This window comes from Lycorma delicatula, chromosome 4, assembly GCF_047948215.1.
Source record: "Lycorma delicatula isolate Av1 chromosome 4, ASM4794821v1, whole genome shotgun sequence".
Classification (NCBI taxonomy): domain Eukaryota; kingdom Metazoa; phylum Arthropoda; class Insecta; order Hemiptera; family Fulgoridae; genus Lycorma; species Lycorma delicatula.
In genome coordinates, this window is record NC_134458.1 from 89,050,083 (window position 1) to 89,072,649 (window position 22,567).

General features: G+C 28.3%; 2 protein-coding genes across 10 annotated transcripts in view; one reads left to right on the top strand and one right to left on the bottom strand.

Moving 5' to 3' along the window:
- LOC142323633 (cysteine dioxygenase type 1) overlaps positions 1-16,582 on the bottom strand; it is a 45,016-nt gene extending 28,434 nt beyond the window's left edge. Inside the window, exon 1 of one of the 3 annotated variants that reach the window (XM_075363553.1) lies at positions 16,296-16,579. The gene's annotated coding sequence lies outside the window, so the exon portion shown is untranslated. Of the gene's footprint in view, positions 1-15,686; positions 15,810-16,295 lie in introns of those variants that run through there. The other 2 variants (XM_075363554.1, XM_075363555.1) reach the window with 2 other exon arrangements.
- LOC142323634 (uncharacterized) overlaps positions 1-22,567 on the top strand; it is a 101,777-nt gene that overhangs the window by 27,311 nt on the left and 51,899 nt on the right. For 6 of the 7 annotated variants that reach the window (XM_075363557.1, XM_075363560.1, XM_075363559.1 and 3 more), the window contains exons 3-5: positions 7,825-8,070; positions 8,646-8,702; positions 15,076-15,206. In XM_075363557.1, coding sequence (XP_075219672.1) covers positions 7,974-8,070; positions 8,646-8,702; positions 15,076-15,206 — 285 coding nt within the window. In that variant the 5' untranslated portion in view covers positions 7,825-7,973. Of the gene's footprint in view, positions 1-7,824; positions 8,071-8,645; positions 8,703-15,075; positions 15,207-21,870; positions 21,987-22,567 lie in introns of those variants that run through there. The other variant, XM_075363562.1, reaches the window with a different exon arrangement.

The following is a 22,567-nucleotide window of genomic DNA, read 5'->3' on the forward strand; positions in this document are numbered from 1 at the left end:
AAACCTTTACAACAAAAAGCTTCAAAATCCTGAACATTTTTAGCTGTTTCTTGATTTGTGATTTTTTAACTCAGCTCTAACCCCAATGTTTTCCTTTTTTATCCCTAAATTACAAATAGAATTTTAGATAAATTGTTCTTATCAAGAAGTATAAATTGTTCAAACGAATGAATTTTTTTGTGCTGCATGCAACTGCTTGGCTCACCACTGCTCTGTGGCAATAGCAGCTAAAGTAAGAATGTGTGTACATACCACAAACAAACCCACTCACTATCCTTTTCTATGGGAAAGATTATTTTTTTTTTATATATAATTTTCTGTTTTTATATTGTGGAATACTTTAAGTATTACTGGTAAAACTATGAAATACAATTTTCTATTATAAAGTCAATAAATTTTGCAAAAAATTTAATCCATTGTAGTAAGACCTATGTACAGTGATGTGAAAAACCTGTGTGTGGTATTAGAAAAATTAAATTAAGTTTATTGATATGAATTATGGAATCGTATAGTAAAATTGGTAAATGAAAACTGAAACATCTATTTTATGTATTTGTATCTTTACTGGTGTCTGTAGTATAGTCTGTATATCCTTAACTGGAAAGGATTTTACAAGGTTATTTGTTTTCAATGTTTCTTTTGAACAAAATACCTTAATTTGTATTTAATCAGATAACTTAAAAAACAATATAAATTTTTATCTTGGGCCCAGAGTAGAAGGTGACCCATTTTTTTTAATCATATATTTGTTTTTGAAATATTAACTCATATACTAAGTTTTATGTTACATGTACGGAAAAACATAATATTTTACTTTCTATAGCTAAATAGTTGGTCTTTTTTAAGTTTATAGTTTTTTATGAGATGTGTGGGCATCGACTGCTGTGATCATTTAGTCTGAATGGAAATTTGTAGCGTATGAAAAATGCCATTTAATTTATTGATTGTCATTCATAAATGTAAGCCAGAGAGATTTTATAATAATGAAATATTAAGTTTCTGTTCAAACAATCCATTACAAGGAAAACATTATCCAATGTAGAATGCTAATTCTACTAAATATTACTAAACTTAATATACTAAATATATATACTTAAATATACTTAAATATATATAAATATATATAATATACTTAAATATACTTAAATATATATAATATACTTAATATACTAAACTTAATATTTTATAATAATGAAATATTAAGTTTCTGTTCAAACAATCCATTACAAGGAAAACATTATCCAATGTAGAATGCTAATTGAGTGGGTACATATTTTCACAAATATGTGCATCTGCTCATGCTCTGAAGAATATCAAGAGAGGTGCTGAGTTGCCCATAAATATGTTTTTAAAAAATTAACTAATTGCTTTCAAGATTATTACAGTTTTGTTAGTAACTAGGATTATACCAATGAATATATGCATATATGCTAGGAGTACATGATAAGGTACTCTTAGTGGTACCATTTTTCAAAGTTGTTATCTATTATTGTTCATGTTTTAGTAAAGTTAACCAAAAATGCTGTAGTTATACACAATTTGTATAATGACTTGCACAAAACACAAGTACATCCATAAATGACACTCATTTGGCAATGCAAAATTAACAAGCATCCCTCATTTGGTTTGGCGTTTTTGAAAAAGTGTGAGGTATTTTCTCTCTTGGAAACAGTACTTTATATTTATTGTTTACACTCAGTTGCTGAACAATAGTCACCAAAGTATTTTATTTTGGAGAAGCAAAAAATTGTATAATTTTTATTGCCAGACACATACTTAATGAAATCTCATTAAATTCTAATTGTATCTTTTTGCAATTATACAAAATTTTAACTTTGTAATAACATATGCAAAAAGCCTGAACATTACAATTGAACATTTGATGAAATCCGTTATTACTAAACAACAAAAAAATTTAGGGCCTTAATCAGATGATTTGAAAGATAAGAAGTAAAATTAATTTACAAATAAATTTTCTTTTTTTAATAGAATATCATAGAAATTATTATTATATTAATGATCCACGAAGAATAAAAGAATTAGAAGTAAAAAGAATTGTTGGATCACTCATCTTCAGAGAACACATATTTTTGTAGCATTGCCAATCTCAAAAAAAAAAAATTATTAAAATGGAGATAAGATATTAAAATATTCATATACTTAATTACACCTTTCTTTCTTTTTCCTGTTTAGCCTCCGGTAATTACCTTTCAGATAATACTTCAGAGGATGAATGAGGATGATATGCATGAGTGTAAATGAAGTGCAGTCTTGTACAGTCACAGTTCGACCATTCCTGAGATGTGTGGTTAGTAGAAGCCCAATCACCAAAGAACACCAGTATCCACGATTTAGTATTCAAATCCATGTTAAAATAACTTACTTTACTAGGACTTGAATGCTGGAACTCTCAACTTCCAAATCAGCTGATTTGAGAAGACACATTCACCACTAGACCAACGCAGTGGGTTCTACTTACTTAATTACATCTGAACTTTTGTCAACTATACCTAGACCTATACCTAATTTCCTTAGAATAGTGGGGTTAACAACCACTTACATTATACGATGAAGTTTAAACAACTGTTTTAATATTTTATATAAATTTTAATAATTGTATATTTTGAGACTGATAGTGGTATGATATAGTACTGTGAAAGAGCTAATCAATTGATTAATAGTTGAGTGATCCGATCGTTCATTTTATTGCCTTTTAATTAGTAGGTTTAATAAACAATGCAACTGGTGGTTACCTTAGTTGGTTATAATTAACTTAACCTTAAATTTGATTTCTTAAGTTAATAAGCTAGTAATACCAGTAAAGTAGAAAATAAATTTTTGGTTAGCATTATTGATCTGGTTTTTCATTGGTACTGATTTGGTGACATGAGGTTTTTGTTTTATGAAAATACTGTGTAAGTTAGAGTAGTATAAATATGAATACAAGGGAATAGGTTGTGTTATGATGACATACAAGTTCTGTCTGAAAAGTAATGTCACCAAGTCTACAAGTATGAAAAAAAAAAATTATTTACATAATACCTGTACATTAAAATTTTTTAAAATATTGTCCCTCTGATGTCAAAAAACATAATGAGCATGGTCTTGATCTTTGATTTGCTCATTCGAGTCTTCTTGTGGCAAGGGAACGCCAAGATGTGCCACTCGGTACTTTGCCTCTTCCTTTCAGGGTCGTACTGGAATATCCACGTTTCATCACCTGCGATAACATTGTCCAATTGTGAGGATCATTTTCACACATTTCCAAAATGTCTTGACAAATTTCCACTCGATGAGGTTTTAAGTCATTGGTCAAAATTCTTGGGACAAGCTTTGTGCGCACTTTTCTCATGTGTAGATTCTTGGTCACAATCTCGTGGACGATAGTTTTTGGAGTATTTAACATGTCATCCATTAAAGAACACTCAATCAACAGTCTGTTTTTAAAAGTTCTTTCACACGAGTCACATTTTTGTCGCTTGAGGAGGTTGACTGACGGGTGTCCAGCACAGGCTTCATTGTCGACCTCTTCTTGGTTTTCCAAAAATGCCTTTTGTCATCTGTAGACTTACCTTTGTGATAAACACTCATCCCTGAAGGTCTGTTGAACCATTGGAAAAGTTTGCACTGCAGACTTGCTGAGTTTCACACAAAACTTGATCGCGTATCTTTGTTCCAGTGAGTGCTGCATCGCAACTTGTACAAGAGACAAAACAGAGGTTTACGAAATTGCCTGTCCTTCATCTCTGAAAGCTTGGAGACAACTAAGCAAGCACTTGCTTGGTAGTTGACTTACACCATCATCGATCCCGGTGGATGATGCAACATAGTCACTTCACAATAAAATGTACGACATTACTTTTCTGACAAACCTTGTATTTGCATGTAAACAATGTATAAATACTTGGAAATCAATTTTCTAAACTTACTTAATAATAAACTTGTTTAAATAAATAAGTTTAAATAAACTGTCTGCTTATTAATAGTATATTCTGATAAGGCTGGATAATTTTTATACACTTTAAAAATTTGTCTCTTATCCTTGTCATTAAAAATATGTGTAGTTGGGTGTCAGCCTGTAGATATTTGAAATACTTTCTTTTGGTGACTATTGAAAATAGAATATATCAGACTTTAAACCTACTACTAATTTAATTGTAATTGAAAAGGGACATGTGCCAGGAAGATAAATAAATAATTAATTTTATTTAGGATTGTTTAGTTAATAATACTTTTAAATTTTATTTGTGGTATTTAATGATATTATTACTATTTTTCAACAAGAAGCACTATGTAGCTGGTGACTTATTAGTCAAGTCATAAAATATTATAGAAGTTTGATAACATCTTATAGTGATTCTAACTGTATACCACAAAATGTTTCTTTTTTCTGAAATCTAGTTTTATTTGGATAAATGCATGTTAGCACCATTGCATAAGCATATATCAAAACTACAGAAATTAAGGGAATTACTCTACTTAGTATTCAATTTCAGTTACTTCACTGAATTTCGTTCTCTAACTTTTCTAATGTTAAACAAAGAAAATGCTAAGTAATTTATCTGCTTTTGTTAGAAATTTGTCCAATATGTACGAATTTTTATTTCTAGTAAAACCAAGATTACATAACTGCATTTACATGCTTATGAAGAAATGATACATTTTTAAAATTCTACTTTAAAAAATCTTCAATGTAATTTTGAATAGTAAGCTTTCTTTCTTTTTCCTGTTTAGCCTCCGGTAACTACCGTTTAGATAATTCTTCAGAGGATGAATGAGGATAATATGTATGAGTGTAAATGAAGTGTAGTCTTGTACATTCTCAGTTCGACCATTCCTGAGATGTGTGATTAATTGAAACCCAACCACCAAAGAACACCGGTATCCACGATCTAGTATTCAAATCCGTGTAAAAATAACTGGCTTTACTAGGACTTGAACGCTGTAACTCTCGACTTCCAAATGAGCTGATTTGGGAAGACGCGTTAACCACTAGACCAACTTGGTGGGTTTGATTAGTAAGCTGGAACGTTTTTTCCTAACAGTAATAATTGTTTTTTATGTTTATAATACTGTTTTAACTAAATTTAAAATGTCAGAGATTATAGATATTTTTTTTTTAAATAAATAAATATCATGTTCTTCATGAATTTTATTATTTGAACTCATGTGATAACTTATTATTTTTATTATTTATTGTAAGTCATACAGCAAATAAATTAATGTGGACTTTAATGATAAAACTTATTTGATAATTTAAGATATAATTAATCATTATTCTTGCCAGATAAAATAATTTGAAATTAATTGATATTAATTGCTTAACTGTATACACATGCATTATTATTACTCCTTGCACTTTTTAAGAAATTGACAATCCATTTTTGTTATATACCCTAACAAGAGTTTTTATTTATTCATTCCCTGTAAGTGTTGTTTGTAGAATAATACAAAAACAAATTAAACATTTCATTTTTTTTCTCTAAGTATTCTAATTTAATACAAAAGTAAATTTTTCTTATCCCACAATGTATCAAATGGTTATTCTTGAGTTCAGACTTACAAAAAGTAAAAAACCTAACCTTTTTAAAAATAATTTATTTTATAATTTGTGTTTTTCTGGTTACCTTCTTCAAAATTTTACTCTGCATCTAACATTTCATATCCTGTGGCTTTAGAACTGTTAAAACCTGTAATACTATTTGTGGAATGTATAGGTCCTGCAATGAATTATTCTATATTTTTATAGATTAATTTTTTTTATAAAAAAAAAGTTCCACAGGATCCAAGTTTGGTGAGTTGGAGCTATGAAAAACAGTGGTATAGCATTACTATTGTTAAGGAATAATGTGGATGCAGCTGCATCTTCTTGATGTAGTATCAAAAATTGTGCAATTTTTGGTGTCTGATCATTTTTGAATATTTTATCCCATTAGTTTTACTATTGACGAATAAATCTTTTCAATCAAAGAGTCAAATCAGTATCATCTTTATGTTGAATAAAACTTTGTTAAATCTTTTGTTTTGGTTATAATTTTCCCACCCACTGTGATGATTATGGTCTAGTTTCAATTTTTTTCCCCGTTTGAATGATCAAAAAGTTCTTGACTGGCAATGCATTTTCCTTTATGTTCCTTGGTCAGTAGGCATGTCACAAATTTTGTTGCTCCGCTATAATGTGTGTTTATTTATTATTTTAAGATCAAGTGGTGTAAAAACTATATGGGAAAACTTTCCTTCCCTGATAGTAATATGAACTTTTTATTATGATTGTGGTCAGCTGGCTTCCTACATTTTTCATTGTCCTCTACTGTTATCCTGTCTAATTTGAAGCCTCTTACATAAGAGTTTAGAATAATTTCTTTGAAGGATCTCCAAACAGTATTAAAAAATATTAGTTATATGAACGAGTATGTACATATAACACACACACCACAACACAACACACACACATATACACACACAATACACACACATATACACACATTAAATCTATTTCTGATGATTTATTTTTGTTGTTTCCATTGTAATTTTTTTTTTCATTCATCCCATCTTCTTTTAGTTTTTTGATTTTAACTTCATTGTTTCACGTTTTTCAATTGCTGCTTCATGAACTTATAAGTTCATGTTTTTCTTATTGTCTGTTCTCGTAAACATTGTTTCTTTAAATTAGTTATTTAGCGTGTGTTGATAAACCTACTTGCTAGCTGTAGTTGTTTCTTGTATATAATTAGTACGTTTACTATCTTACTTTTGAAATCTTCCTTATTTTGCCATACTTTGTACTTATCTTGCATTTTGCCACACTTTTGCTGCATTCTTATATCAATCTTAATTTTTTTTCATTCCATCAAAGAAAAACACTATTGACAAACAATGGTAACTTTATTTTCTTTTATCGATTTATTTCACTCTCAAGTTTTCCTATAAATTATTATTTATATTTCACTCAAGTTGAAAAGCCATAAGGATAGGCTACACGGTGTTCTTATTCATTTTTGTATTGAAGCTTGTCTTTCTTGAGTTTTGTGTTTTTATTGTAGTCAAAAAATAAATGTGTAATTTGTAAAATAATAATTCTTTTTCTATCTCTTATCTCTATATAATACACAAAAATCACAGTTATTATAGATGTTCTGATATGAGATACTCTTGAAAACAGAGAAACAATTCCCAAGAGCAAACATCTTGTGGCAGGCATACAAAGGAAAATTATGGGTTAAGTGGTTTCACTTTGCTTTTTCACCAAGCTGCCTCTGTGCTTCAGCACGCTAAGGACAGTGAAATTGAGTTGATATGCTGCCATACAAGTTGCATCTTCATCTAGTTACCTTAAGGGCTGACTGTACAATAAACATCATTACTCTCAGACAAAACAGATCTAACAGATGTCTTCTGGTATATCAGGTGCATCACATAATAAAATTATTATTTCAGTCGTATTTTCTTAAAAATTTTAAATATTTTATTCTGCCCATTTTGTGTTGTGATTCTGTGTAGAATATAAACAAATTTATTGAATTAATTAATAAATAAAATAATATTATGTATTTTGGCTTAATGTAAATGATTTTTTGCAAAAATTATGTAAATTATTACTGCTATATTTACTTCCTAATAAAAATGAGTTGTTAAACATAAGTTTATTTCATTTTGAGTTGGGTTCATAAATTATTTTGTTTAATATTATTTGGATAAACATTTAAAGATCAAAGAAGTAAAGAATTTTTTGTTAGTGCTGTTTATTTCTATTTTCATTAACTAGTTATAAAAGATCCCAGTCAGAATTTTTTTCTTTAATAGAAATGATGTTCATTGTTACAGTCAGTCCTTATGGAAAACAGATGGTGGAGGGCTAAATATCACCTGGATTTCAGTCGGCTTGGTGTGCTGATATGTAACTCTATATTCAGCACAGTGAACAAGGCAACGAGAAACTACTTCATTCTTTCCTCATACATTTTATTTAATGTATGTGGAATGGGCTCATGTTATTCTTTAGAATATCCACATCATTTTCAGGAGTGTTTTTTGATTTATGTCAGCTGACTTACAACTACAGCTTTTATGGTACTTAAAATACATAAATTAATTAATTAACTCAAGCAAATAGTTAGATGTACATTTAGAAAGTTAGCTGAAATGTTGTGTAATTCAAATTTCAGTAATAATATTAATAAATAAGTATTTATCTAATTAGCTGACAACGCTAATAATACTGATATTAGAAAGCTAAGTAGTATCACTTTTAATTATGCAAACAATTACCAAACATAACACTAATGATTTTTTTTTATGAAAAATTCTTTGTTGAATAATTTGATATGCTAAAAAATGACTTGGGAATATCAATCATCTGATATTTCAAATAAAATAATTTTCTAGCAAATAATTTTTTTTTGTTTTATTATTTATTTCCTTTTCTTTTAATCAAATTTATGCATATTCTTTTTTTTAGATTTACTTTTGAATTTTTTTTAATTTCATTTAATTAATAATTAATTTAATTAATTAATATTTTTATTTAATTAATAATCTAATAATTAATTATTATTTTCTATTTACTTTTTAATTTTATTCTTCTTATTTTTTTTTATTAAATTATTTTGTTTATGCTTTAATTTTAATTTATGTTTTGATTTCAGGACTAATCTTTTCTAACAAATATTATGCTTTTGATGAGTTGCATGGATCAATCATGGGTAAATTCAATTGAAACAAAGTTTATAAAAAAAATATTTCATTTACACAATTTTTTTTTTGTTCTTATCTTATATTCTTTATTAAATCTTATACCACTTTTCCCTTGCTTATGTGAGTGTATTTTTATAGGTGAACCTTATGTAAAATGATTTATTTGTTTGGTGTAGTATATTATTTGTCTGGACTCAGAGGAGAAACTAATGACATCTAATTTTTTAATTTAAGGGTTATACCACCAGATTGGAAGTACATTTAAGAAGTTGGCAATAAAAACACTAGTTTACCAATCCCTGCAGCCACTGTATGAGTATTGAATGGGAAATTTTACAATCTTGAACTCTCGAACTGGATATAAGAAGTTTTTATTTTGAATATAATTTCTGAACTAAGTATCTATGAGTTAACTGTCTATTGATAATCGACTTTATAAAATATAACTTTATTGTGGGTTAATAGAAAGTAGATTTATCTTTTGGAGAAATAATTCCCTTAATTTAAAATGCATTAGTATAAAATAATTATTTACATTTATATTTTAAGGCCAAAATTTAACTTTATAGAGTAGCATTCTGAAGATTCTGTTCTGGTTTTCATTTTTAAATCATGATCCTGCTTTAAACTGTTATAAGAAAAGATGTTTATTTATGACAAAAATATTGTTTACTGAATGTTTTGTTCATATTTTCTTTTAATTTTTAAGCTGAAATGCTATTAATCTGCATAATTGTTAGTTTGTGGTGATAACTGTTATTACCACCAAATTTGTTGGATATATGTTCTTTGTATATACCAGACTTCATAAATTGTGAACTGGCAACTGTACAATTAAAAGGGGTCCTTTTATTATGATTTATTTAAACGATTATATGTTACAATCAACGTTTTTATTTCTTACAATAATGAACGTTTTTACTTCTGTAGCTAGTACAAATCCTTTTGTATAAAATAAGTCTATATATGTATGGATAAATTGATAAATAGATTATAAACTGAATGCAACTGAATTACAGGGTTGAATACCATTGTGTATTTTTTGTTGAATCGCTTTTGTGATATATAATGCTTTATCAGCAGTCATACTGATAATACAGTTTTAAAATTACTGTGTTAAGTACCCTGACCTTAATGATTGTCAAAGATATGTCTTGAGCTGTAAGTCGCTATCCTTATATGTAGCCAAATGTTCTTCAAGAATAAAAAGATCCCATGCCAAGCTTATTAGAGAAAGTGAGGAGTGAAGTACTTTTTAGTCACCTTTTTCACTGATCCAAATATGTGGTTATTTATCGGCACATCAAGGCCACCAAAATGCAGGTGATATTCAGCCCTAAAAGTGACTTAACTCTGTTCACCACCTGGTTTGTGTAATGAGTATCATTACTGTAAGAGAAAGAAACTGACTGGTATGTGTTTTGTGCCTTAAGATACATGCTTGACAGACATAAGAAAAACTGGAAGAGATAATGTAAAGCAACAAATAAATGTACCACTTTCAGTTATGAATCAATGCATTATAATCACTGCTTCAATGGGGAAATAAAATTTGTTAGAAATATTAAGTTATATGCTAAAGAAATAGCATAATCAATAATGCCTGTGCAGTCAAAGCCGTTAAGAAACTTGACTAGTTACAATGTTATTACTAATTTAGTAATTATCAGCTTATTTTGCTTCTCATGCAGTCATTTGTTTATAAATTATTAATTTAGTCTTACTTAAAATGAACTAATTATTAAACTAGATTTATAATTCGCGTAAGTCCATTATCTAATTAACCATAACCAATAGACTCGTCACTAAAAAGTCCAAATAACCAACCAAAAGCAAGGAAAAACTTAGAGCACTAAACACCATAATCCCACGGACTGAGTATCCACTCAACACTTTTACAACATTTATTAACTTCAAACAAAAATCACGAGCACCTTTTGTGGTGCGTAAAATGTTTAGATGATATTCAATTTCAGTCACACATATTGAAGAATATCTGAAATTATTTCAATAATTACACATTCAATCCTTTTTAATTAATTGATGTTGTCAACCTTCATTGCGTACACCCTGTGTTTGACAAACCCCCAAAGAAAAATAAATAGAGTGACGTAACATCAGGGAATCGAGGTAACTAGGGAATTGGTCCATCATGGCTATTCCAATGTTGAGGAATTGTTCATGTAAGTAGTTCCCAACATGTAAACCCCAGTGTGATGGTGTGCCATCTTGTTGAAAGTAAATTTTGGGTGGCCGATATTCAGTTTGTGGTACTGCATACTGTAACATGTAAAGATAACTAGTGCTAGTAACCGTTTGCTCGGTGAAGAAGAATGGTCCGATCACTTCATAAGCAGTTCTCACACACCAAATGTTAATTTCTTGGCTATCACGTTGCATTTGTCAAATGGCACGAAGGTTCTCATTACCTCAAATCCAACAATTATGATGGTTAAGATGACCAGAAACATGGAAGGCAGTTTCGTCAGAGAAGACTAATTTAAAAAAAAAAAAATGTGTTATCTTCATTCATTTTATCAAGAATGTCCATGGAAAAATTGTAATGACATGGTTTATGTCATCTTCAATTGTATGCACTGACTGAATTTTGTATGCATGCATTTTTAGGCGGTTGTGTAGAACCTTCACAGTTGTTGATGGTGGTATTCTCAGTTTTAAACTTGTACAGATCGATTTACCCGGAGTTCCCTGAAAAGTTTTTCTTACTCGATACACAACTTCCAGAAAGTTTGCCAGTAATTTTTTTATGTACTACACATCCTGTATCCTTAAATGGCTGATATCAATGTTTAATAAGTTTAATTAGGAGGATCATGACCGTAATCTAAATGAAAATGTCTTTGAGCAGTAATAACAGATCTGCTTTCTTGAAACTGTAGTATGCACATTGCTTTTTCCTGCACGGTAGCCATTGCTTAACTTACAATCTCTCCCTGTTGTTACACTGCACTGGTGTATTCATTCAAGATCATGAGTATCTAGTTTTCACTAATTTTTGAAAAAAAATCTGTACTACATTGCTTTGTTTATTTTTTATTAATCCCTAAAATGCACTGAATAATTTATGTTCATCTGTATTTTAACAACAATATATCACCTAAAATACATCAATATTTATATTCATAATCATCAAATAAGCAACAACAAATCAAAAATGTCTGTCAGATACTAGATCAATCCAATAAGTCAAGCAAAGTTACTGAAAGTGGTAGTTAAATAACCTTTAAAAACATGGATACAGTTATAATTTTTGATATGATATTTATATTATATTCAATTAACAGCTTTGCACCTGAGATATAGTCTTGCTTTAAATAATACTGTTTGATAAACTCTTACTTTATTGCTTTTGGTTTAATCTTTATTAATAACTTTTGTTTAGTTTTACAAAGTATTTTAAAATTTGATAATCTTCTAATTTTTTTTTTGTTTACATAATTTAAATGTTTGTCAATCATAGTATTGTGAATCTATATTGTATGATTTGCTGTTCATTGTGCGATTGGAACTATTGATTTTCAATTTAAGTCTTTATATTTAAGTTTGTTGTCTTTTTTCTTTTAAGTTGATGCCCAGGCCATTTATTCTTTTATATTATTTTCAGTTTCCAGTATGTTTACTACATTGTTATGAAAGACATCAAGTTTTTTTTTACAGTCATTTCATGTTCAGAGTTTATTTTCTTATTGTAAATCATATGGATGTCTAAATACCTAATCAAAAGGTATATTTTATAGGTATTTATGATATGAATTGTAATTATTATATATATTATTGACATGATACGTATGTTGTAAAACTATTTATCATTATGTTATTTTAGTAAAGAACCCATTGTTAGTACTTCATTTTTTAATTATTAAATAATAACCAAACATTATAATTTGTTAATATAACTATAGTAACCAAATAATTAAATGTAAAATAATTTGAATCTGTACAGATTTGTAATGGTAAAATTAGCTGATTTATAATTGTTTTATAAACACAGTTTCTATTAAATGAATTTAATGTTTTGATTTCAATACGATATCTAATGTTTATTGATAGAAATTTTTGTGGACATAACTTTGATTTCATATTATTTCATATAAAAATCAGAGTGTGTATTTTTGCTTACCTCAGTTTTGTTTTATTGATTACATTTGTGTTGTTATTAGTATCATGTCGTCTTAACTTTTAAGGTTTTTTTTTGTGTGATACATTTTTGATATTTTGTATAAGTGCATTTATATAGTTATTTAGTAAAGGTTAGATTGTTGTATGTTTTTAATGGTCCAGAAAATGTAGTAGCTGATTATCGATGTTAAATTTTTATTATTGATTTACTCTGGAGTTATTTAAGGTTGTTATACTTAAACGTTGTATCGTAGAGTTTGATTTTTAGAATACTGCTTGCTGACAGATGTTCAGTTGATGAACTTCAATATTAATAAAACTATTTGTGTTATAACATCAGACATTTTATAACTGGATAAAAAAGCCAATTAAGAGGGATGCCTTTCATTTCAAATAAAGCAGTATTTCCTTAATATTCTCCACTCTGTGCTCTCTTTTTTGCAGCAAATATTTCATCAGTGTCTACTCCAAAAAAGTTGTATGAGAAATTAGACAAAAATTGTTTAAATATTTTATATTAAAAATGCATATAAGCTTAAATTATAATATTTAAGTTTCTTTATTGCTATTAGCGTAAAAAATTTCATATTTAATAATAACCATTATTGTTTGTGCAATACTAGGAATGTCTGTTATAAAAACAATTCTTTTCTGATGGCTGGTTCAGTAGTATCACGGTTAAAACAAAAAGAAATCATGACTTTTAACAAAATCAGATTTTTCGAAAATGATTTTCCGAAATATATTTTATGGTTGATTTATATTAAGATTTTACAGGACTAAAAAGATGAGCAATACTATTTTCTATGTAATTTGTGTATGTTAAGATGATTTTATGATAAAAATGAACAAAGTAAAAGAATATTATTTCAAATTATATTACAAATCTGATTTCTCAGCTCCCTGCCGCTTTCTTTTTCCTTAAAAATGTACATTGATTAATAAATAAACCATCTGTTTATCATTTTGCTGGCATTCTCCAGCAGATTAATATCACAATATGCATCCAGTCATTAAAACCTGTCATATCATTCTTGTCAAAACCCAGGAAGAGAATTGTAAAAATGGATGTAAAATACATTTAAAGTATTATAAGTAACATTTATTTAAACTTACAGTTTTCTGGCATATGCCCTTCAAAAAAATTATAGATTATCTCCTTCAAATTATTTATACAGTTTAATTCATCGCTCCTGGCTACTTTTGCAAAGTTTTAACAGGTCCTGGGAAACCCAGGACTGTAGGTAGAATAGCGGATTGGTCTGGCAGGGATTGTCTTTAATTTACACTGCCGTTTGGAAATGATGGCCTTTCAGATTAGATTTTAGTTTTTTAAACGTGGAAAGTCTGCTAGTGGATAAGGATGATAAGGGGATGAACATTCTCGCCAAAGATTCTGACTGAAAAAGAACCGTGGAGGTACACCGTCGTGGTACAGCATCCATCCCTTCTTTATTGTATTTATTAATTTTGTACTTTGCAATACTGCTTTGATCAAGGTTGCCCAAGTGTTTTCCTAGACCGTTACTTGTAACCAGTTGAGGGTTTACTTTTGTTATCCGTGGAATAGAAAACCTAATCCGTTCTGTTGCGATCAGTATAATGTATGTTAATGTTTTAATCTGAATAAAATGTATTTTTATTGAAAAATTTGAGCGCAATGTCAGATTAAAAGTCTCAATTATTTATTAGACTAACTTTGAATGAAACTTTAACAGTTATTTGCTATTTCCAGCTGATAGTACTTCAAACTGGATCTCCTGTTAATTTTTGAATATGTGATCATCATTTTAAAGGTTTTTTTTAGAATTACAGTTTTATTTTCTTGACGAACTTTTTTTCTATAATTTACTAATTTTTTCATAAAAATAATCGTTCTGTGGTATTTTCTTTTTACATTATCGGCCCTATTAAAAATATATTGGAAGCTCTTTGTTCTCTTTTTAAGATTTGATTTGTAATTATTAATATTATATATAAATTCGATTAAATGTGAAAAACAGTTCAAGAAATATAAAAGTAACAAACACAAAATACAGAATAATCGCGATTATCTGAACTTTCAAATTATAGCTTTAGATGCATTTTTTAAATTTTCATTTTTAAATATAGATTAAAATAACCGTGCTTTATCGTAATCGTTTCTGTGATAAATATTAATTAAAATACGATAATAAAAATGTATTTTATGCAGAAATAATTATTACAAAATCTAAAAATATTTTCATTTTTTTTTTTAAGATGGACATTTCAAACACGTGCTTCATCTTTTGTGCGTCATAAAAGTTACAAAATCAGCTGTAGATACGATTATAATCGAAATAAAAAAAATCGAATTTTATGTTTATTACAAAGAGTTATTTTATTCTAAGGTAAGATTAATTTTTTCAACAAAACATTTTAAACATAATATCGTTTTCTCTTAGTATTTTTTTTTTGTTTCGCAACATAAATAAAAACTAACTTACGTAATTAAGAAAAAAAAGTTATATAACATTTATTTTTATGATGATATGGTTTAAAAGGTTACTAGATCTTTTTATCAGCGGTCGAACCCAGGACCAGTTAAACGTTAAATCATTTTGATTATTACATAAATCAGAATTTTTGAACAGAATTTTATAGTAATCATATATCAGTAATAAAATATTTTATTTATTTAAAAAAATATTTATATACACCTTAAAATAATTAAACTTATAAAAAAATGATAAACTTTTTTTAAAAATAAATAAATGTGCTTTTGATATAGTAGTAATAATTGGAAATTTATTAGTGTGAATTTTTATATTTAATTATGTTTACGGTAAATAAAAGTTAATCGTAAATATGCATTTAAATGAAATAAATACCTTATTTAGTGAATGAATAAAGATTCGCAACACTTTAAAGAATGCCATTAACCCTGCTCGGAATCCCATTATTGTAATAAAACATTTATCAGTAATAAGATATTTTATTTATTTAAAAAAATATTTATATACACCTTAAAATAATTAAACTTATAAAAAAATGATAAACTTTTTTTAAAAATAAATAAATGTGCTTTTGATATAGTAGTAATAATAGGAAATTTATTAGTGTGAATTTTTATATTTAATTATGTTTACGGTAAATAAAAGTTAATCGTAAATATGCATTTAAATGAAATAAATACCTTATTTAGTGAATGAATAAAGATTCGCAACACTTTAAAGAATGCCATTAACCCTGCTCGGAATCCCATTATTGTAATAAAACATTTATCAGTAATAAGATATTTTATTTATTTAAAAAATATTTATATACACCTTAAAATAATTAAACTTATAAAAAAATGATAAACTTTTTTTAAAAATAAATAAATGTGCTTTTGATATAGTAGTAATAATAGGAAATTTATTAGTGTGAATTTTTATATTTAATTATGTTTACGGTAAATAAAAGTTAATCGTAAATATGCATTTAAATGAAATAAATACCTTATTTAGCTGAATGAATAAAGATTCGCAACACTTTAAAGAATGCCATTAACCCTGCTCGGAATCCCATTATTATGGGTAAATAGAACGTCGTGTGAATCGGCGAGTGGGGGTAATTATCATTGTTAGATAAATAATCTTCTTTCTGCTTCTTATATCCCCAACGGAAGCAACGGAATAGAATAAATTTTGTTCGTGCGTATTATAGTACAGTATATCGAATAACATAGCGGTACTAATGGTTACAATAATAACGAACGATGTTATTTCTAGAAAGTTTAAAACCCGACGGATTATTAACTGATGAAACGTGATGATTATCTTAAACTAATGCAGTATTTACGATATATTTTATTAATTTCTTCATTTATACAAATCTTGAATAACTTATAGTAGACGCCGGGGGCTTCTTTAAACTCATAACACTCGTTATGATTGGCTATTTACAGTTATTCATTGTATCCTACATACAAGTACTCCCCACCAGTCCGAATGCATCTACAAGTGATATACTAATCGCGTAAAATATGTATATATATATATTTGCTGATAAGTAATTTTTAATTCATAAAAATCTAACAAATTTTTACTAATCTTCTTTCGATATTTATTAAATAATAAATCCCACACTGCATTTACTTACGACGCTAATGTAGTAAAAATTGACAGATTTTAAAAACACCATTAGAAAAAAAAAATTAAAATCAAAAGAACCTTCATTTTGTGTTTTCGTTCTGCCTAGCACAGTCGAAAACGATCGTCAAAGTTCAAAAATTTTGTGTAAAGTAGTCCGTGTAAGTCTAAATATCTGATAATTTTTTGGAAAGAGTAGGTTTAGCATTTATTCATTTAAAAAGAATGAATGAACATCTAAAAGAAAATAATAACGATAAAAAAAAATTTAAGTAAGAGAGAGAGAATAAATCTTTTAACATTTTTGTAGGAATATTTTTTTAAAATTTCAAACGGGGGCTTCAACCTCTCTTAATGAACCCATTTTTTAATTTATTCTATTATTATCATTAATTGCTTACGATGAATTTTCGCAATAAGAAACGAAAGAATAATTTTAAATAAAAAGATAAACTTGGCACAAACATTCTTTTTAAGTGGAAATTTTGAAAAATTTATTTTGCTAATAGATTATAATTTAAAAAAAGCAAGGGGGATTGGCTATTAGATCATTTTGAAGATACTTCGTTAACTTTCAACTTGTTTTTTTATCTCGGAAATTAAATTCGAGATGGAAAATTATGTTTCCTATCCGAAATTTTCCGTTTTTTTAAGTATAAAACTTTGCAAAAGGAAAAATAACAGCATAAACGAAACTATGACTTTCTCAGCTTCCTAGTGATGTTTACCGGAATTATCAAAAGGTCTTCTAACAAATTATATTTTTTTCAACAAACAGGTTGTACCAGTCGCGTGATAATAAAATCTGTATTACTGATTACATTATTGTGAAAAATTTCAAAGAACAAATTATTAAATTAATAATTACTAAATTAATTAACAATTTACAATTATTAATTATTAAATTTCAAAGAAACAATTACACCCATATTACAATTTTACTTAAAAAAAAAGATAAGCAAGTACAGAAGTAAAGATTTATGTTACAGTATTAATAAATCCTTATTAATGTTGTACAAAAATTTAATATAGAAATTTCAGAAAATGGCTATTACGAATTGGCCGTTTAATTTTTAAACTTTCCATTTAAAAGATATGAATTTGTATGGACAAAAGATATTTTAACCTATAAATTAAACCGAATTCAAATTACCAATAATTAATAATCGAATTAAAGTCTATGCTCTTATAAACAATTCAGAATTATAAATTTTGAGCTCCTTAAAAAAATGAGGCGCGGTTCGTAAAGGCCGATCGGTAACAAAATGAAAAATTTATTAAGGGTTTCAAATATTTACATATTTACTTTATTTTTCTATATAATTACCATTTCGTAACAAACATTTGACATCGTGAAAAAAACTTCTTCAAACTCGCTGTATAAAATTTCGCCGCCTGGGATCGTAGCCAGTTTTTGCAACGAGATGTTCAACTGTTCACTTTTCTCAAATCGTTGAGACGCAAGCGAGTTTTTGAGGTGATAGATGGTGGTCACGGGGCACGAGAACAGGACTGTAAGGGGAACGATAAAAAATCTTTTATAAGAAATTTTGAATCGTTTCTATTGGGCGTGCAGTCGTGCATTATAGGGAAGAGAACAGTTCCTGATCTCATCATTCCCGGTCTTCGGTTTTGAATAGCACAACGCAGTTTAGAAAGTGTTTCACGATAGACTTGTGGTGTAATGGATGTTCCATGAAATCAATCAAAAGCACATCCTTTGGTCCCAGAATACAGTTGCCATGATTTTCCTTCTAGACTAGGCTTGTTTGAATATTTTCGGTTTAGGTAAACCAGAATGACGCCACTGCATAGACTGTACAGAATCGACGCACGTAATCCACGTTCGTCACCAGTGACGATACGGGAAAAAACTCGTTTCCCTCGTGGTTTTCGATACTCATCGAGCACAAAGTTCACCGTAGCCTCGAATGTCAGCCACAATTCTCAACAATGTTTCTTTGAAACGTCTGGAAATTCTAGAGAAAAATTGCTCGTATCTTGGAAATCAGAAAGCGACGATTTTCTCTCTCTATTGCATTCACACATTCAACGAGATCGTCAATCCGGACACTAGTCATGCTACTTCTCTGTTCGTCGTGTACATTTGAACGGCTTTCCTTAAACACATGACGCGATTGCCTCACTTTTCTTTCGCTCATTGCGGTAGGCCTATACGTTTCTCACAATTGACGGTGAATTTCAGCAGCATTATGTCCTCTTGCGTTTAAAATAGCTGATCGAATTTCACAACCGGCGGGATTTGTTATTATTGGACTCATTTTAACACACTATCTCACAAAGGCAAACAACAACGAACTGACAGCAATATGGCGGTTACATGCCTAGCAGACCACTTAAAGCTACATGCGCGAACAAGTCAGCGTTGCCAATTGCTATTTATAATTCATTGGCCCTTGCTTTTGAACAGCGCCTAGTATATTTGTATATTAATATGTAGATATAAGGGTCAGACGGACCTTGGACCCTTGAGTCACTCACCAGATTTCACAGTGTACATTCTAGCTTGATTGAATTAAGCTATTTTTTATGTATGTATTTTAAACTGAAGAGTTATTAAAGAAATATTTTATGAATTTCACAAACGATGTAATGGTTATTTGGTCTGAATTATTTTATCAGAATTTCATTAGAATCAGTTTTTTGTGTGAATCCAGATTTCTGCAAAACTATTCCTTTCTACTTGAAAATTTTCCATGGCAGAAAGTAGCAGCAAACGAGAAAATTATAACCGTTCTCATAGGTGTAGTCAAATATGCATTTTAAAGGAGATATATTTATTTCGCTGGAAATTATTAAAATAAAAATTTTATTTGTTTCTTACATGAACATTCATAAGAAAATAGAAAATTCTTTGCTAAACCATTTAGTTACTATATATTTTTAAAAAATTGTATGCAACTTAAAAAAAATGTATGTTTAAATTACCACTTTGTAAATTACAGTGTAGTATGCTTCTAGAATATCGTTAACGGATATGTTGTTCTTCTTTTCCTTCTTAATTAGTGTTGCAGAATGATGCTTTTTTGAAGTAATATATTTATAACATTGAATATAAACAGTGTATGCCAAATGTTCAATTAAAAAACAAAATACTATACTGGCATCTCTACATCTTAGATATTATACTGCTACACAAAGACAGTGTTAGTATCACACATTTCTCATTGTAGTTATTAAAAATATATCTGCACATCAAAACTCAGGTTATGACTGCAGAATTTAAACATGAATTATTTAGATCTCCTAATATCCACAGTAGATAACAATCATGCTTTCAAAACATTACGAATAGTAAACACACCACAATTGATATGCTTAACTATTGTGAGGATGGATGATCAGGTGCTTATTGTCAGATTAACTAAACCTGGATGTTTTAATACATGATCTATCAAACTTGTTTGTCTCTACAATAGTCTACCTTAGTCTCTATTTTCTTCTCTTCATTTTGAATTTTAGACTTCCGCATAATTACCAACATGCTGTAACATCAAATTTCAAAAGCCTTCTATTCTTTTCCTTTCTGTTTTCCTGATAAATATTTAAAAAGATTTCTTTCTAATGTGCATTTGACATTGTCAGATTTATTTTCTGCCTGAAAGCACTTTTTGTTTTTACCAGTCTGCTTTGATGTTTGCTTCATCTTTTGCTGATGTTGATTGCTTCATCTATACTTTGTAATCTTACTATTTAAATAACAAATTTCTCCCGTTTTAATTTATTTTGTTCACCTACTTTAATATTTAATTCCTTATTATCCTCCTTTCTGTCATATTTCATTACCTCTGTTTAACTCTAATTTTATTTTCAGACTGAAGTAAACATGCAATATATCCATGGCACTCAGTATTTCTTCTAACTGCAGTTTTGCCCAAAGAACAGTTTCATAAGTGAATGACAAAATTAATTTTTTCTGTTCTATAGTTTACTCAACTCTGAACTTTTCTGTTTAATTTCTTTGCCACTTCTTCTATATACGAGTATGTTTTTGAAAAGCTGCAGTATAAGTCGGTAATGACTTTTCAACTCATTTAAATCGATTAATTTTTGAAGTCTATGAATTGAAAAGTAACAGAGACAGACTACATCCTTGTCATCAGTGAGATGAAGTTTGTCTTCATCTTCTGTTTCTTTAACCTGATTCTGGTTCATATTGTAAGTACTTGTAACCGTTCTCCTCTCCCTGTATTTCAACCCAATTTTGTTTAAAATAATAAATATTTTTTTCTTCTTTATATTCTCAAATGCTTTTTCCAGAAATGTAAACATCACATCGCACTGTTATATTTAACTCTGTTATAAAATTATTCAGAGGACCAAAATGACCTTTCTTGAACCCATGATCTTTCTGAAACTAAATTGGTTTTTCATCTGATACAGTTAATTCTAAGAAGATATTCTATAGTCAATAGTTATGAGGCAGTTACCATAATAGCTCATAAAACTTGTATTATTCATATTTTAAGGGATGAAAAAGTTGATGCACCCCTTTTCAAGTCCTTCAACTCTGTATAGATAACTGTAATTTTTAACTCTCTCCAGAATCTTAATCGGTGCATAAAATGACATTTTTAAGAATAAAAACATGACAGACAAAAATTTCAAATTGATCTTATTATTTAAGATAATTTTTAATGTTTTATTTAACATTTATTTTTGCTGTAGTATATGAATAAAAGCAAATTTTTCAGGTATTGTTGTAAAAAGTCAATTCCATGTAATTATTTTTATAGTTATGCATGATCTTTTATTCATTTTTAATAGTAAAAATATAAGCCCATTTACAAATTAGAAAAGTTTTATTGATCATTTTATAATTTTTATACTGACTAATCCTAATACTTATAATTATCAATATCTACAATATTTTTGTAATTATTATATGCTATAATTAGTATCGTTCTGTATCATTATCCAGTGCACCTGCCATAAAAGAAAGCAATAGAGGCCTGTCATGTTGTAGATTGACTTAGTCATCAACGAAGGTTAATCAGCCCTACAATATTACTAATATGAGTAAATTGATGTATCCAGTTCATGATCATTGTATTTTTTTGGAGTAAATTAAAATATATAAATGTATATATTTATCTTGCGTAACAAGTTTTTGACCTCATTTATTTTGTTTCAGTTCATTTTATCTAATTTATAGTTGTTTGATTTTATCAAGGAGATATCTGTAAGAATTGCAAACAATACGTAATTCACAATGAATTATCTCCCTGCAGTAAAAAAAATTGCTAAACTTTTAATGTAAAAAAAAAAATACGAGTTGAATTAAAATTTACATAGATATTTAGAAATAATTACTTGTATGGAAACAAGTGGTGTAACATTTTTTAAACTCTATTTCAATCTAAAGAGGGGAAGTAGTTTTTAAAATAACCATATTCCCCTCTCGAGGGTTAGACACATCTCAGGAACGGTCGACCTGAGACTGTACAAGACTGCACTTAATCTACATTCATACATATCATCCTCTGAAGTAATTCCTTAAAGTGGTTCCGGAGGCTAAACAGAAAATATGCACTTACAAAGTACACATTTTTGCGATATGGAATCTTCTTTTTAAGATTAAAAGGTCTTATTAGGAGTTACTTTAAATGAAACAGTTT